This window comes from Silurus aristotelis (assembly GCF_946808225.1).
Source record: "Silurus aristotelis genome assembly, chromosome: 14".
Classification (NCBI taxonomy): Eukaryota; Metazoa; Chordata; class Actinopteri; order Siluriformes; family Siluridae; genus Silurus; species Silurus aristotelis.
The window spans coordinates 22,725,767-22,742,370 of NC_139587.1; the positions used below are offsets into that span (position 1 = coordinate 22,725,767).

General features: G+C 37.2%; 1 protein-coding gene across 2 annotated transcripts in view; it reads right to left on the reverse strand.

The window, feature by feature from the left end:
• LOC310736902 (carbohydrate sulfotransferase 8) overlaps nucleotides 1-16,604 on the reverse strand; it is a 64,136-nt gene that overhangs the window by 22,356 nt on the left and 25,176 nt on the right. For both annotated transcript variants that reach the window (XM_083560894.1, XM_083560893.1), the window contains exon 2: nucleotides 10,748-10,938. In XM_083560894.1, the coding sequence (XP_083417020.1) occupies nucleotides 10,748-10,907 (160 nt within the window). In that variant the 5' untranslated portion in view covers nucleotides 10,908-10,938. The remainder of the gene's footprint in view (nucleotides 1-10,747; nucleotides 10,939-16,604) is intronic.

The following is a 16,604-nucleotide window of genomic DNA, read 5'->3' on the forward strand; positions in this document are numbered from 1 at the left end:
TCGCCGCAGTATATCACAGCAGTGTCTGCGAGGAATCTGTAAACAGCCTCGGCTCAAAAACTCATAGTGAGATGGACCTCTTAACTCATACACTACACACCCACACATGCATGCATGCACACACAGCAGGTCTTTAGCATAAAAAGGTAGACAACAATATTTACCACAACACATCAATGAATTTAATGTTTACAGACTATGAAATCTTTCCACATTAAAATATGTCTGAGGTTTTGCTCAGGTTCCACCAAGTCCAAGGAATGAATTAAACCAAGACTGGTCTATTCCAGGTCTTATTTATTGATTCTGTCTGCAGTTAAATTTAAAGCTACTTTGAATCAGGACATCAGGAACAGAGCCTGTTAATGCTTTCTCACCTATTAGTCTGTTTGCCTAATGCAGGATAGAGTGAAATTTATACTTTGGGTTTGTTCTCTTTTTGGACAATAATAGATACAGTACCTGGCCGTGTCTGAACAAACCAACAAACATTTCATTGATTTAGCCAGAAATACGGTGAGAGAAAATCAGTTATCAACTGAATATGTACCACAGATTAAAAAGGTATAAACAAACTGTTTAGGGTTGAATCAGATTTGAACCAACACAAAACACAGAAATGGCAGAATTCTGTATTTAAAAACATTTCTGAAAAGCATTGGTTTCTGAAAACAACTTGAAATTCCTTTATTGGCACCACATGCATCAAATGCAGGAATATTTGTACTTGTAGAAGTGCCTCAGTATGGAGACGGATGATCCGCTGTGGCGACCCCTAATGGGAGCAGCCGAAAGAAGAAGAAGAAGAGGAAGAAGAAGAAGAAGAGTGCCTCATTAACATGGTTAAGCCAATGTGTCAAGTCTTGTACCAAGGAAGGCAAACGTATTATAGCCGGCAAAACGATTGGATGGCTAGAATGACAAATAAAGAATGAGCATCTAATGGATGGATGTAGGACATAACATTATAATGTACCATCATTCTTTGAAACAGCCCAAATTTATATAAATTAGGAACATTTTAGGCAGCAAAATCCTTCCTCTGAATTCACTCATCCCTCTGGAACATAACACATGGCATTTAAGTGACATTTACTTAAATTGGATAAGGCATATGATAAATGTGTGATAAATGAATTGTTTAACTGGAAACACTGTAGCAGCGGTTGCTGAAATGCACTGAAAATGTGCAGGTTCAGACTGCAGCATTTTCATATGCAATGTAATTTTTATGTTCATCTTAAAAAGTGAAAGTAGGATTTTTCTTGGAGACTTTTGGAGACAACAATGAATGCTGAACTGAGGTTGAACTGTGTGAGCTGTATGTTGAAGCGTGCTGTCTTGTGTGCTGATGGTCCGGAATGCTGAAGATGGAATAAAAAAAAAGAGGCTTTCAGCACAACACGCTGCAGCCTGAATTCAGAGGAAGCTACCGAGCATTCGAAAGATTCCGTTTTATCCATCAGCATTCCCAAATCACAGCTGATAGAACTTAATTCGGAAGATTTTATTTGGAAGATTTATAGGAAGAGAAAAATTATCATCATTGTAATCGTTTTTTTGTGGCATTTAATTACTGAATAGCTTTGTGATAAAGAAACAGCAACTCTGAAAGTCTGAAGATGATATGAATTGTTTAAGACAGTAGTTCTCAGCATGAAGCAAAGTGAATTCGTTCTTTGTATGAATGTATGTTAGGGATTGTAAGATTTACCGATTCGCATTGGTGCATCGGCATAAAAGGTAATGATGTGATGCGATTTAAAAATGTGTACAAGTTGGCATTTGTAACATGATGCTTTACTTTAATTATTTAGAAAGTGAACAATAATTTGTGACCAATATTTTATATGTAGATCGAATTCTCCTTGCTAAACTGTTTCTCGAGCGCGTTGCTACGTGAATATGATGTTTCACAACACTACGGAGACTGAGGCGTGTCCTGAGAGTCCAATAGAACACAGATTAATATGGCATCTTCCTGCAGACAGAACAGGAAAAGAAAATCGGGAGATGCACATGCCTAATGTATGTTTGTATGTTTGTATGTATGTATGTATGTATGTATGTATGTATGCATCTATCTATCTATCTATCTATCTATCTATCTATCTATCTATCTATCTATCTATCTATCTATCTATCTATCTATCTATCTATCTATCTATCTATCTATCTATCATCTCTTGCATAGTTTTTAATCCAACCTGGTGTATGAAGAGTAGCCACTGGCCTCATTGTGTCAGAGTCTGTGCAGTTTGCAAGACCTCTGCTCTGGGCAGCAGTGGGTGGGCAGGAGGTGGCCTTGAATAGGAATCAATTACGGCATGTGCTTCGGAAAACGCTGGACACAAAGACATAGCAATACGTCTAGAGGGAATGCGATAACCTTGAATTGTTCCTGATGCAAGCATTTTGGTCCCATATTATGCAAAGAGACAGGGTCTCTCATCGCCCTTGTAAATAAATAAAAAAGAAAAAGAGAAGCAATGACACATCAAGGTAACACCCTCAAAGTCATAAATATATTATCCGCCGGTGGAATATGAGGTTTTTACTAAAGTATGATTTAAATTAGGTTACACTAAATTTAAAAAACGAAAAATTGCATGCTCTGCAACATTGAATGCCATTACTAGGAACCCTTTAGTACAATAAAGGTGGTGGTGGCGTTGGGGGGGCGGGGGGGGGGGGGGTTTTCTAGTGACCCAAAGTGGTCAAGCCATTTGTTTTATTAACAGACAGCTGCTGCCTTGGCCTTGGATTAGTTTAAAAGATCCCCACCCACTGTTGTGTGGGTTCACAAATCCCTCTATTGCAGTAGCCTTAATTCCAAACAGGACTGTGCTTTTCTTTACAAATCCTCCAAAATCCTCCTGTCATATACAGTATATATACACTGTATACAATATAAGTGCATACAGAGACCACCTACACACTTCTGCAGGACAAAATTGCACAGTCTATCATTTTAAGATTTAAGACTTTGGCAAAAAAGCAAACCCTTTGCTGAATAAACACCTAACTAGCACATCTTAGAACATCCTATATAAATAAGGTGGTATCAAAAAGTTTACTAGCTCTGATAAGACTAGCTCTGTAACAAGAAAGTATTTTATTTATCTACGTTTACATATTATAACCTGCAAAACTGGTCCCCTTGCACAGCAATACAGCGCTCCCAGCGTTCATGTCTTCTTTTTGAAGCATGGCTTCTGCTATTCACGCTTGATCTCAGCAATGGTGTTAAAATGCCGACCTTTGAGCTGGATCTTCATCTTCGTCAGCAGTAGCCAAATCTGATGAGTAGGGTGGGTGCTGAAGTGATATCGTTATTTCCGGCGAGGAAAGTGGACGATTGCACACGTGGTCAGCATATCAGATATGGTAACGCACGTGGTCAGATTAGCACCAGTTGCACAGCTCCCGAACACTGACACATGAGTCTAATATAGAAACTTAGCTTCACTATACCAATGATTATAATGGTTCTGATTCTCTTCTATGTTATATAACAACAGCAAAAAATCTGTTTACTACAAAAAAAGATAATAAAGATAACTGTCAGAGGGCTGCTTTTACAAAAAATAAACACCACTGCTTCAATAAAAGCAACACCTTCTGACAACCAGAATTAAGCAGTCAACAAGCCTGTGCCTTTGTAAAAAATGTAAGCCCTGCCCTCATCATAAACCTCAAAACCTTTCTTTATTTTGTTCCTCTGTAATCGTGCCATTCAAATAAAGTGTAAAACTAGATCATAACCTCAAATTTTGAATTCACATTGATCTCGCAATGTCATAACCCAGGAGTGTGACCTTGTTACTCTCCACTTTTAACTCATCTTCCCTCTACACTGAGCCATGAAGAGTGTTGACTTCAATAGTATAGTTTTTTCCAAACACTTTGGCTTTTTCCTCTTGGTTTGGAACCCTAGGGAGGGAAATGTAATCTACAGCTTCACACCTCAGGGTAACTGGAGGCAGAAATGCTTTGCGTGATACAATAGATTTTGCAGGTTTGTCTTGGCTTAATTAAGCAACAGTCAATATGCAGAAATCATCAGCAATTTTTACGCAGCTGCTGCTTCAGACCTTCTATCATACTGGATGAAAAGTGTCTTTGAAAGAGTAACCGAAGCGATCGATGGCCGATGCTCATTACTCAGCTTCAGGGCATCTAATTTAAACACTCATCAATGTATTGATTAGGATAGCGTATCAGAGACAGTTTTAAACATTGTGCTGTTTGGATTGCAGGAGATGAACACATGAAAATTATTATTTTAAAGGGATGTGAGGTAGTAATACATGAAGACTCTTCTCTGTTCTGGCACTGAGGTGGTGGAATGAACTTGCCCTAGACGTCTGTACAGAGTCTGTGCCTATCATCCAATGACAGGTGAAAACCTACCTCTTCCTGAAACACTTAAACTAGCATTTTTCTCCTGTTTGTTTTGTTTTTCTTAAAAAAAAAAAAAAAGCCCATAATCATAATCATAATTCCTCTCAAAAGAGTTTAGGCTGCTGGTATCTTAAGTTTGTAATCCAGTGAACCAGTGTTGATTTATTCATTGATAGAGACTTAAAGCAATTTTGTACATTGCTTTGGATGAGGGTGTCTGCAAAATGCTGTAAATGTAAATGTAAGTTAAGATGCAGTCAAGCTAATCAACAAAATGTAATTTTTTTTTACAGATATACCCAACTTATTACAAATTAAAACAGGAATACCTGTAATATCATTGTACAAGTCCAATAATGCATAGTTTTTTTTTGTGTGGACACCAGACCCATATGTGCTTTTTGAGTGATCCAGATTTTGTTCCCCTTTCCTGATATAATATAATATCCTCTACTTTTCTGGGAAGGCTGTCCACTAGATTTTGGAGCATGGGTATGGGGATTTGTGTTTGATCTGTGTTCATTCAGCTGCAAGAGCATTAGTGAGGTCAGGCACTGATGACAAGCGAGGGGGCCTGAGGTGCAGTCGGTCTTCCGATTCATCCCGAAGGTTTTTGAGGGGGTTGAGGTCAGGGCTTAGTGCAGAAAACTCAAATTTTTCATGGACTTCAAGGGCACTTTTTGCAAAGTGAGTATCTGGCATGCGTGGAACAGGTCTGGACCTCATAGTTCCAGGGAAGGGAAATTCAATCACTACAGCATATAAAAACAATGTATACAAATAGGTGTTTTTGACCTTGTAGTAACATTACAGGGAAGAACCACATATGGATCTAATGGCCAGCTGTTTAAACACCAATGACCTATAGTATATGTTACATAGAGTATGTATCCATTAAACTGTATAAATACTAAATAAACAGTACAAATAACATTAGCATGCAAATAATCTCTATACATAATAGGTATATGATATATAGCATCTATTAATACTAGTATTAAGTATTATTAATTAATAATATGACATCTATATGATATAATTAAAAGTATTTATTAAATATATGTTTGTTATTTAGGTTTCATGGTGCTCACCTTCAAAAAACATGCAGGTAGGTGGATTATCTGTGCACAATTGCCACAAGGTATCAAGGTATTTGATTGTGTGTGGGTCTATATGTGTGTGTGCTATTTATTTATTATTTATGTTCTATATTACTACTTTGCTGAGTAGTAGTTGTTTAAATTGTGTGTGTGTGTGTGTGTGTGTGTGTGTGTGTGTGTGTGTGTGTGTGTGTGTGCGCGCGCGCGTGCATATGTTCCCGCCTTGCACCCAGTGTTCCCGGACACTCCGAGTGACCCTGACCTAGATGAAGATAAATAAACAAATGCAGCCTTTTTTTTTTTTTTGCAACACTAGCATGAATCTTTTCATGGACATAAAATTGGTTCTGCCCGTGGTTTATGCAGTGTGTAAAGTGATCTCGGCTGCAATTATATTATGAAGGGAAGCTGCTAGAAAAGCTCGTGATAATGTAGCTCTCTTCCTCCAACTGAGTACAATATGCTACACGCACACTGAACTCGATTTAGAATTTGAGAGCTCGTGCACAGGGCTGCACAAGCACTTTTGCTGAGACCAAATGATATCGCTATAGTCAGATAATCTCATTGTAATATGGCTGGATCTGACTGTGAGACCCTCCTGGAGAGCTGATAAATCATTCCCTCTTTGTTAATTACTGAGCTCTGGGGCGTGGCACATCTGTCCCCTGCTTTACACCAGGCACCATGGGGATCCTTTAAAAATTGTAATCACACGTTTTGCAGGGATGAATCTTTTCTTTCTGTAGTGATCTAAAAATGACTTTTATTTTCATCTATCGATTTAGTCTAATGTAGAAATACACTATATGAACAAAACTATTTGGACACCTGACAATTTCAGCTAAATTTAAAGCAACTGCATACTTAGAGGCTTGCAATTGCATAGGATGTCTATGGATTGGATGTGGCAGCATTACATTCTGCTTTCATTTGAACTAGGAGACCCAAATCTCTTCCAGCATGACAATGCCCCTGAGTAAAGCTCCATATGGAGATATTTTTTACATGGGATGGAGTGGAAGATCTTCAGTGACCAGCAACAGAGCTCTGACTTCAACTCTATTGGATAAATTGGAACACTGACTGCACCCCAGGCCTCCTCACCCAACATCAATACCTGACTTTACTAATGTGCTTGTGGATGAATAGACACAGATCTCCACAAGAAACACTCTAAAATCTATTCGAACATCCTCTCAGAAGAGTGGAGGTGACTATAACACCAGATAGGAAGTACATGTGGTAAGGGATTGTTTAAAAAAGCATATACGAGTCTTAAGGTTTGTTGTCCACAAACATTTGTAAATATGGCACAGCACAAGTTGCAATGTCACTTTAGGCAGGACAAACATCTTTTTTCCCCTAGTTTACATAGAAATTAATTAACTCTTTCCTGGGCAATTTCCAGTCTATGCCTAGTAATGGACTGAATCACTGTGCCAGCTGGGATATCCCTTTTTAGTAGCTTAACTGACAAACATTAAAACACATAGTTCCTCTGAACAGCTTTTTAGCCTTAAATTGGTCCTTTTCTTTCAGTCTTTTTCTTAAAATGTGCCCAATTCTGTGGAAAACAATCTGGCAGCACTGCCATTATGGCTCTGAGCAACACGGCTAATTAACACCTAGTTTCTGAGTAGAGAATAAAATCATGTGTAAAACTCTTATAAACTATTATATGTCCTTTAAAAGTTTTATATATCTAAACTCAATTTTATTCAGTGTCTTTGATCATTTTACTTATCACAATGTATGCGATGATCCCAATAAAAATCTATTTGTAATTCTTCAACAGACTGTGCAATAACATACTTTCCCAGGTAGATTATATGATAAGGGCCCTTGCAATGTAGAAAAAGTGACTACATTGTGTTTTATGTCATTAATCACATGCTGAAAATGAGGTCATGTAAACAGAAACATTCTCTAAAGGGAATTTAAGGTGACAAGGCTATTTTTCTATCCATTAGTTTATATTTCACCATATTTACAGCTGTATGATTAGTTTCACAAAATCCTACAATATGTTCCAATACAGATTTTATTAAAACTGTGATAACTTTATCACTGGCAACATTACAATTCTGACTGCAGATTTCAACATGTGAAATTATTTTATTTGTTCCATATGTGAATTTGTTCCATAATGTAAAAATAAAATCTATCTAGTGTATAGCCTTGAGGCTCAACTGAACAAGTATTAAGCTGCATATTTTACAGATGCATATGTTGCCACACGTAGCATTTACGCAGGTTTTGTACAAAAAATAGATATTTTTTCCCGGAATGCAGACAAACCATGTCTGAAAGGACAAACAGTGTAACACATCCGTCATAGCATGTTCTTTTTTATTTGATTTTTTTGAATATGTAAGCCTATTAAGTTGTTTTCTTATTGAAAGCAGCCAAACCACTAAATTAAAGAAAACGATCCCATGCATTTTCAAATAAACTGTGAGGAATTAATTCTATTGGGCATTTTATTACTTTCCATCAGTGCAAATCTTCTGGATTTCAATCTTTTATTGATCACGCAAATGAACACTGACACAGATAGGCAGGTAAATTGTGTGTTCAATATGTAAAGTGTGGTTCAATACCTAATTACTATGCTACATCACAAGTCAGTTAAAATAAGAATTCCTGTGTAGCATCCTCTCTAGTCTGTACTAAGACTGGTGGAAATGAATTTCCTAGTCATCATCTTATGTACTTATAACCATGCAAATACAGGTCAAGAATTTCAGGAAATGTGTACATTAAACATCATAATGAGATCATAGTGACTTCTACTGTGGCATGAACAGGCCAAATATGCAGGTTTAAGTATATCAGTAAGTGCTGATCTGTTATTTACACGTACAATACACTATACAGCATGTAAGCCTGAAAAGCTCAGAGGAGAAAGGTTTGAGGTGACAGGAAGGCTACAGTAACTCAAATCAGCCTTCTTTACAACTATAGTAAACAGAAAAGCATCCAAAAAATGCACAAAATGGCTTAACAACAGCACAAAATCACAGTGGATTTCACTCCTTTCAGCCAAGTACAGTAATTGCAGGGTATATTGGGTTTCAATTCACCAAAACAAGACAGGCAAAGATTGGGAAAAACCAGAAAAAAACAGGTTATTATTTTGGTGAGCCTGTGCCTTGTGTTCTCAGACAAATTGAATTTTAAGTCAAAAATTCTAGACCTAACAGCAAACCCACAATCCATAAGTATGCCATTACTTCTAATATTTCAACTGTTAATGAGTATTCGGTACCTAAAACTAATTAGGAAGCAGCTTCAGATGGGAAACAGATGCACTTCAATTAAGTGTATACAGTAGTTAGTCCTGCTGCATTAAAAACCACTAACAGTGTTAGTGCTCAGTTTGTGTAAGCTCTTTGGTTTGCCTATTACATGAATGTATTTTGGAACAATAAACTAAATAAAGTTTAAAATTTCATATGCATATCTGATATGTTCTTAACTGCATTATCTTCTTCTGATCACCCTGTGCATGGGTATTACATGCAGTACAGTTTGTCTACTATTACCTTTATAGTTTGGTTTAAATATACATGCTGTACATACAGTACACAATATGATATAAATGTGTGCCTTCAAGTTTGTGGTAACAGTTTGGGAAAGAACCACATATGGCTGAAAAGGTCAGGTGTTCCAATACTTTTGTCCATATAATGTATTTTAGGATATATTTAGGGATATGGTATTATTAATATATTGGTGTTACTGGTGTTATTTATACACAATTCTATCGGTGCTTTAATATCATGTTACTATCTAAACAAAATAAGGTTTATGGTCAAAGTTTATAACTGGACAAAAAAATAATAATTAAACGCAACTCAAGGTCATAGTCACAAAATAAACTAAACCAGGAAAAGCATAAATTGTGTTTGTATACAACCTACATAACAATATTTATAACTGTGATCACGGTGACGATGACCCATCTCTGACCAGGCTTTATGATTTGTTGAACCAAACCCAGAACATTCCTGTGATCATGGATGCATTGATCGCTTGGAGAACAAGTTGAAACTATAGACAGGAAGAAAACCACACAGATGGAGAAGAAGCCCTCCAGACATTATTGAGTTGTTTCTTTAGTTCCCTTCCACTGAGTGCTTACACAAGTTCAGTCAATAGTAATTGATTTGATTCTCTCGTCACTGCTCTAGCTATTCTCTAATAGTCAGAACAATGTCTCTCATGATTTAATTATATGCAGCTGCTATATCATTAATACAAATTTACATTGCCATTTTCCAGTAAAGGAATGCTACCGTATACCACTTTAAATAGAGTGTTATATTTCCTGTCTTTCAGGATGCCATGGATGCTGTGAATGGGGCTGGTAGGTCTTGTGCTTCTTGTAACAGCAGGAATGTGGAATGTTAAGAAATTGTCTCTATGGTCCTTGCAGATTTCAGCTTTATGCCATTTCTTTTGACAGGAACAGAATGGTAACAGAATGGTAGAATGGTAATAAACTCAGTAAACACTGTTCACAATTGGGTTGAGCAGAAAAGCATTACAGAATGGACATCATGTTGAACGTCACAGGCAAGAAGAAGATAAGAAGATTGGAAGAAACTTGGAAGAACATTGAAAGAAGAGCCTTTAGTTCATATTGTTTTCTTTTTGTCTTTTTAGAAGTAAAACTATGCGCTAGCATAATTTGTTTTACTTGAGTAAAAGTCTAGTATTGGCCTAAATTTTAGGAAGTAGGAAAAGGGATAGAGGGACAAAGACAAGACATGCTTACATAACAAACTAGAAACAAACTACATGCATGTGTCTCCTGTGTGTAGCTTTAAATTAGCCTGATATTATTTTCTCATAGCACTTCACTCGCAGTTATTGCATGCTCAGTGTGAAAAAGTTGAAAGCCGAGCTTGTATCTGCTATTTCTAATAGCTGAGCAGGAAAGCTGTAGCATAATATAACCCACTAGGCATGCTATAGCCTGATACACTGCGCTACTGATGTTACCAAATCTGTTAGCCAAAGCTCTGACACTGCGCAGGATGCACTATAAATTTAGTTCAGTTTAATTTAATTATTAGGGACCATTTTGCAAAAAGCAGCATATGGTGTTGCTGCAGTGGGAGTCACCTGCGCAATATGCAATGATGTGAAACTCATTAGTCAGAGAGGCAAAGCATGTAAATGACATTCTGCTTAGCATAGCATATAAAGTAACTCTCAGTGTAAGTTGGACAAACCTGGACCCTGCTCATGGAGTGTTTCTGTGAGGTACTGTAAGTGCAGCAGGAGCAGCAAACCTCCGGCGCTGAATAGCAGCAGGAATAAGAAGATGTAAGGCAGCCTCATGGTGGCCAGACGCAGACACCGTCTGCCTCGGTCTATCACCTTACAATCCATGCCCTAATGAGTATGGCCCTAAGCCTGGAGCCTACAAACACACACACAGACACATAAATACACATAATGCATTTCTTCAGACAAAAACAATAACATTTACAATACAAATATTTACTGAGGACATGCTCGGCATAGTACACCTAATGTACACATGGTATAATGGATTATAGCATTTACCGCTAACTCTCAGGCGACGGAAATAGGTTCTCGCTAACATAAATCATCTCCAAGATAATTCATTATTACACAAAACAACACAATAAGCAATGAAGCCTATAAAAATAAAACAAAATTGAGCAATACTTTGCCAGTTTCTTTTAGTCTTTGTTCTGTCCCTGTGCCCCAGACTAGCAAACACTAAAATGCTCAGCTAGCATACACAACAGTTAATCATATCAATTATACAGTGCATTTAAATATTTAGTACTTAAAAATGTCTCCATATTGTGGATAAAACAGAATACAAATATGTATCAACAAAAAAGATAAAGTGAATACGACTACAGATATGAATTGTAACCGAAGCGTTTGTTTCTTTAGCTTCTCAGAAAGTTTCGCTGTGGATCTGATTGAAACTCTAGATGTGCAGAGGGACTGGAATCCCACAAGACACAACAAAAACATTTTGTGAGAGGTAGAGTTTTACTTTCATACTTTCATTCTTCTCACTCGCTTACAGACAGGACAGACACAACATTCATTTTTGATTAGGAGGCCCAGTATTCTTTCTTTTTCTTTTCTATTGCACGTGGTTTGCTCCACTAGCCTGCCACTGTTTTACTAAGCTCCCAAATAAAACATTCATTTTATCATATTCTACACAAACTAATCTGGAATTCACAAAATAGCCACCACTCCATGATTCATGAGGTTTTCTGACTATGCACAAAATATACTACAAATTCATATATTATATACATATAACAGCGTGCACTATATGGACAAATGTTTGTTGATATCTTACTATAAGATTCGTATGTGATTTTTTCATTCTATTCCACATTTAGGAACTGTGCACACATAACCTCCACTCTTTTGGGAAGATGTTCCACTAGATTTTGGAGTGTGCTTGTGAAGATTTGTGCTTATTTAGCCACAAGGACATTAGTAAAGTCAGGTACTGATGTAGGTGAGGTGCCGTCAGTGTTCCAATTCACTCCGAAGGTGTTCAATATGGTTGAGTATTGAGTTGAGGTTGAGTGCTGTAGCAGGCCACTCATATAAAGATAGGGTGAAGTGAGCAAATTTTCATATCTCTTCTCTCTCTCTATCTCTCTCTCTCTCTCTCTCTTTCTTTCTCTCACTCTCACACACACACACACACACACACACACACACACACACACACACACACACACACACACACACACACACACACACACTTTCTCACTCAGTAGATGCTGAGGTGTGTGTTAGTGTGTGAGTGACAGCAGATCTAAACTATACAAAACTGAACTGAACCAAACCAAGACACTGGAAAGCAGCTTATGTTCTGATCTTTTGTGGTTTTTGCTTTTTTTTTGTCCTGGTGCAGGGCCAGAGACAAAAAATAAATGACCCAGTCGTCTCACCCTGAGTCCACTGTACCCTCGAGATTCATTATGTCACAGAACTTGTCCTGACTAGCAGCACCACTGTGTTCCAGCTTCAAAGTTGTGTCAAGTAAAACTTTAGGATCTTTCTGGAAGGTAAAACAACTCAAAACCCTAAAACTTTTTCCATTTTATGCCTAATTTAATTAATTAATCAGTGGTGATGCTGGTTAGCATTGGATGCCAGCCATGAAATGCTGATTTGCCAACTAACTAGGGGTGTAACGGTACATGTATTTGTTCAGAATCGTTTTGGTACAGGGCTTTCGGTTCGGTGCACATGTGTACCGAATGCAGTCCTTTTGACATGTACAATATAATTATACTCTGAGTTCCCTCACAAACTTTATTATTAAATTATTAAGTGGTTGACTGCAAGTTTTATAGTGTCCGCCTTGCACTTTCAGCATGTCACTTTTTATTTTATTGTATTATTAATAAACTGGAACGCATGCACAACAATGCCAGTGGTATAAAAAAGAGACGAAAGCTAGTGCAGTCACTGTGGCTACTCATTCCCGACTGTAAAAACATTTTTTTTTAGTTTGTGGTAAAACTAAAATGTCGATTTTGCGCATGCACAAAACTGCTGCCACTTCCATTTTCACGACAGTCTAGCGATAGGGATTCATTTGCGTTTAATGTACAGCTTCAAGAATTTCGCTCAAAAGGAAAAAGATCCTGACAATTCCGCATATTAAGGGAGTGAATGAATAAAGGAATGACATTTGTTAAAGTATGCTCGAATAAATAGTACAGTTAAGAACATATCTTTAGAAAATATAATATTAAATGTAAAACACACACATGTGCACACACATGTGCACGCACACACACACACAAACACACACACACACACACACTTATATACACATCTGTATTACCCAAATGGGGTCTTACAAATTATTTAAATTATTAAAAACTATTTAATTTGTTCCAATTTAATACAATTACTCAATTAATTTAATCAACTTATCAATATAATTGCATTAGTTTGTAAATAAATGTATTCTATTTATTGTTTAATATTTTGTTTTTTATAAAATATTATAAAATATTATTTTATATATAAATTACTACCCAAGCAGGCATTTTATTTAAAATTGTTTTAAAAGTATAAACTGTCAATGTTCACAAATGTTAATAATAATATTTTGCATGAAATTTTAACTGAAATTTAACTAAACTGTGAATAAACCGAGGTAAGTACCGATCGTGAAATATGTGAACCGTTACACCCCTATATCCAACCCTTTTTCAAATACATAATCTTATACCTACAATCTGCTAGTGCCACTGTGATTGACAGGAGAGAGTGTAATTGGAGATCAATTGGAGAGCAAAACTCATGGACTATTTCCACAGACAGCTATGGCATCTTCAAGATTTGGACTTGCAATCTTCAGAAGATAAGGCAACAGTCCTTTGTTGTGCCTCCTGTCTTTTACTCATTGCCACTGTCTCTAAACCACACAACATCGCAGGTCTCACCACAGTCCTATAAACTTTCCTTTTCACTGTCGCAGATACTCTTCTATCACAAATCACTCCTGTCATTCTTCTTCACCCTGCCTGCACTCTTTTCTTCAATTCTCTAACACTCTCCATTACTTTGCACTGCTGACTCCAGGAACCTGAACTCCTCCACCTTCTCCACCTCTTCTCCCTGCAACTGCACCACTCCACTGCCCTCCCTCTCATTCACACACATGTACTCTGTCCTACTCCTACTGACTTTCATTCCCCTTCTCTCCAGCATTTACCTCCAAGCTCTTCTTAACCTGCTCCCTACTCTCACCACAAATCACAATATCATCCCAGACATCATAGTCCACGGAGACTCCTGTCTGATCTCATCCGTCAACCTGTCCATCACCACTGCAAACAGGAAAGGGCTCAGAGCCGATCCTTGATGTAATCCAACCTCCACCTTGAACTAGTCTGTCGTTCCTACTGCACACTTTTGTTACACTGCCCTCATACATGTCCTGCACCACCCTCACATACTTCTCTGCCACACCAGACTTCCTCATACAATACCACAACTCCTCTCTTGGCACCCTGCTTTCTTTAAATCCACAAACGCACAATGCAACTCCTTCTGACCTTCATCCTTCCTTGCTCAGTCCCTCTGCCCAGCCAATCGGTATAAAAGTCTAGACCATGCATGATACCAGTTTAAATCCAAATACAGATGGTGATAAAAAAAAACAACATTATAAGCACTAAATCAATAAAGATGCAGATAACAGCATTCAGTTATAGTCCTGCTGTAAAACGTGCTTCAATCTGAAGGTCACAAAAACAATCCTTTTGGTATTTCAAATACTGGAAAAAGTTTTTTTCAGTTTCTACAACTGTTCAGCTGCATAGATGAGTGATAGTTCGGTGATGCAAGAATTCAAGCTCTCGATCTTCTAAACAGTTTCCCAGGGCTGTAACCTCCACTCAGTCACCACTCTAATTTTTTTCACAGCAAGTTGTCTATACAATGCTGCACAAACTAATTTAGGGTTACCTTTTACTTTTTCCTGTTCTCGCTTAATGTCATGTGAAGCCAAGTCAATAACACAAACAGCATCCTGTAATAGGTGCAATTATACAGAATGTGTGCATTTGTTTATTTCTCAGGTTTGGCATTTACAATACAATAAATGTGCATTTTGATGAATAACAGAGTTGCTGGGTTGTGTACTTTTGGCATATGTGCTATAATATTAAAGAGGTAATGTCTTAATTGACAACAAACGTAAGCAGTAAACTATGTTAAAGGGCAAAAAGAAAGATGAATTGTTGACAGTGAATGACTGGAAGAAAGTTCTGTGGACAGATGAGTCCAAATTTGACATTTTGTCTCTAACAGAAGAACTTAATATAAGATGGAGAAGATGTTAGCAGACTGCCTCACACCCACAATCAAACATGGAGGTGTAAGCTTATTGGTCTGGAGTTGTTCTGAGTGAAAGGAATACTGACCCAACATGACAACCATTTCATACTTCAATACCTAAGTAAAAAAAACCTTCAACATACAAGATAATGACCCAAAGCATACATATTTAGAGAGCAAACAGTTGCCTGAAGTGCTATCTATCATGGAATGGCCTGCCCAGTCACTGCACCTAAAACATACTGAGCTGCTCTGGGATGAACTTGATTGCAAGGTCAGAATGAAATTTCCCACTATTGAAGAACACCGTGGCAAGTTTTACAAGAGGCATGGGAAAGTATTTCAGCTAAATGTTTGTAGAAATTAACTGTCTGAATAGCAAAAGTGTGTGAAGCTGTTATTCATGCGAAGAGATAATTTTTCAATGAAAGATATCTTCTGTCAAAGTAAATGTTCATATTAGCTAGTTTGTTGCATATGCAAATGACGAAAGACTGTGTTTCCAAACTTTTGACAGGTACTATTTGAAATGTTTAGATCTATGTATTTTTGTGATGTTTTTGGGTTTTTATGTTATGTTTTTGTTTTTTATGGTTTGGCAAAGGCAAATGTTTACTCTGTGGGCATAAAAACTATCCACCTAACTAACTAATGAACTATATACTATAGAAACCTAGAGATCCTAAAGGCGGCAAAATATTATTTAAGTTTGTGATAGAGAAGTTCCTGCTTATGTCATGCCCTGTACCTAGGGTTGTTCATGTTTTACTTTCTCATAACTGACACTAACAACCTTGTCATTACTGAATGAAACATTTACTGCATATGCATAATTATAACGAATCACCATAAATGTATTCGCTAAAGAAGAGCTCACTCAGCAAAAAGAAGCAAGTGACATAAGCTGTCATGGCACCAAACCCTATGGCCCTAATAATCATAATTATACTTGCCCGGTAATGATGACATGACATTCATTGATGTGAAGTGTCATGGGATAAAAGCCGTCTAATTTTATGACATCCTCTATAAAGTTTAATGACCTTAATTTAGCAAAGGCATTGATATTTTTTTCCAATGAAGAAGAGAATTAATGGGTCAGTGCGTGTCCACCATGTGTCTAATGAAACCTAATAAGACCCAGTACATCTATAGAAATTAATGTGCTGTTTTTATGGCCATTCAAATTTCTTTATAAAATGTGCAGCCAGCACT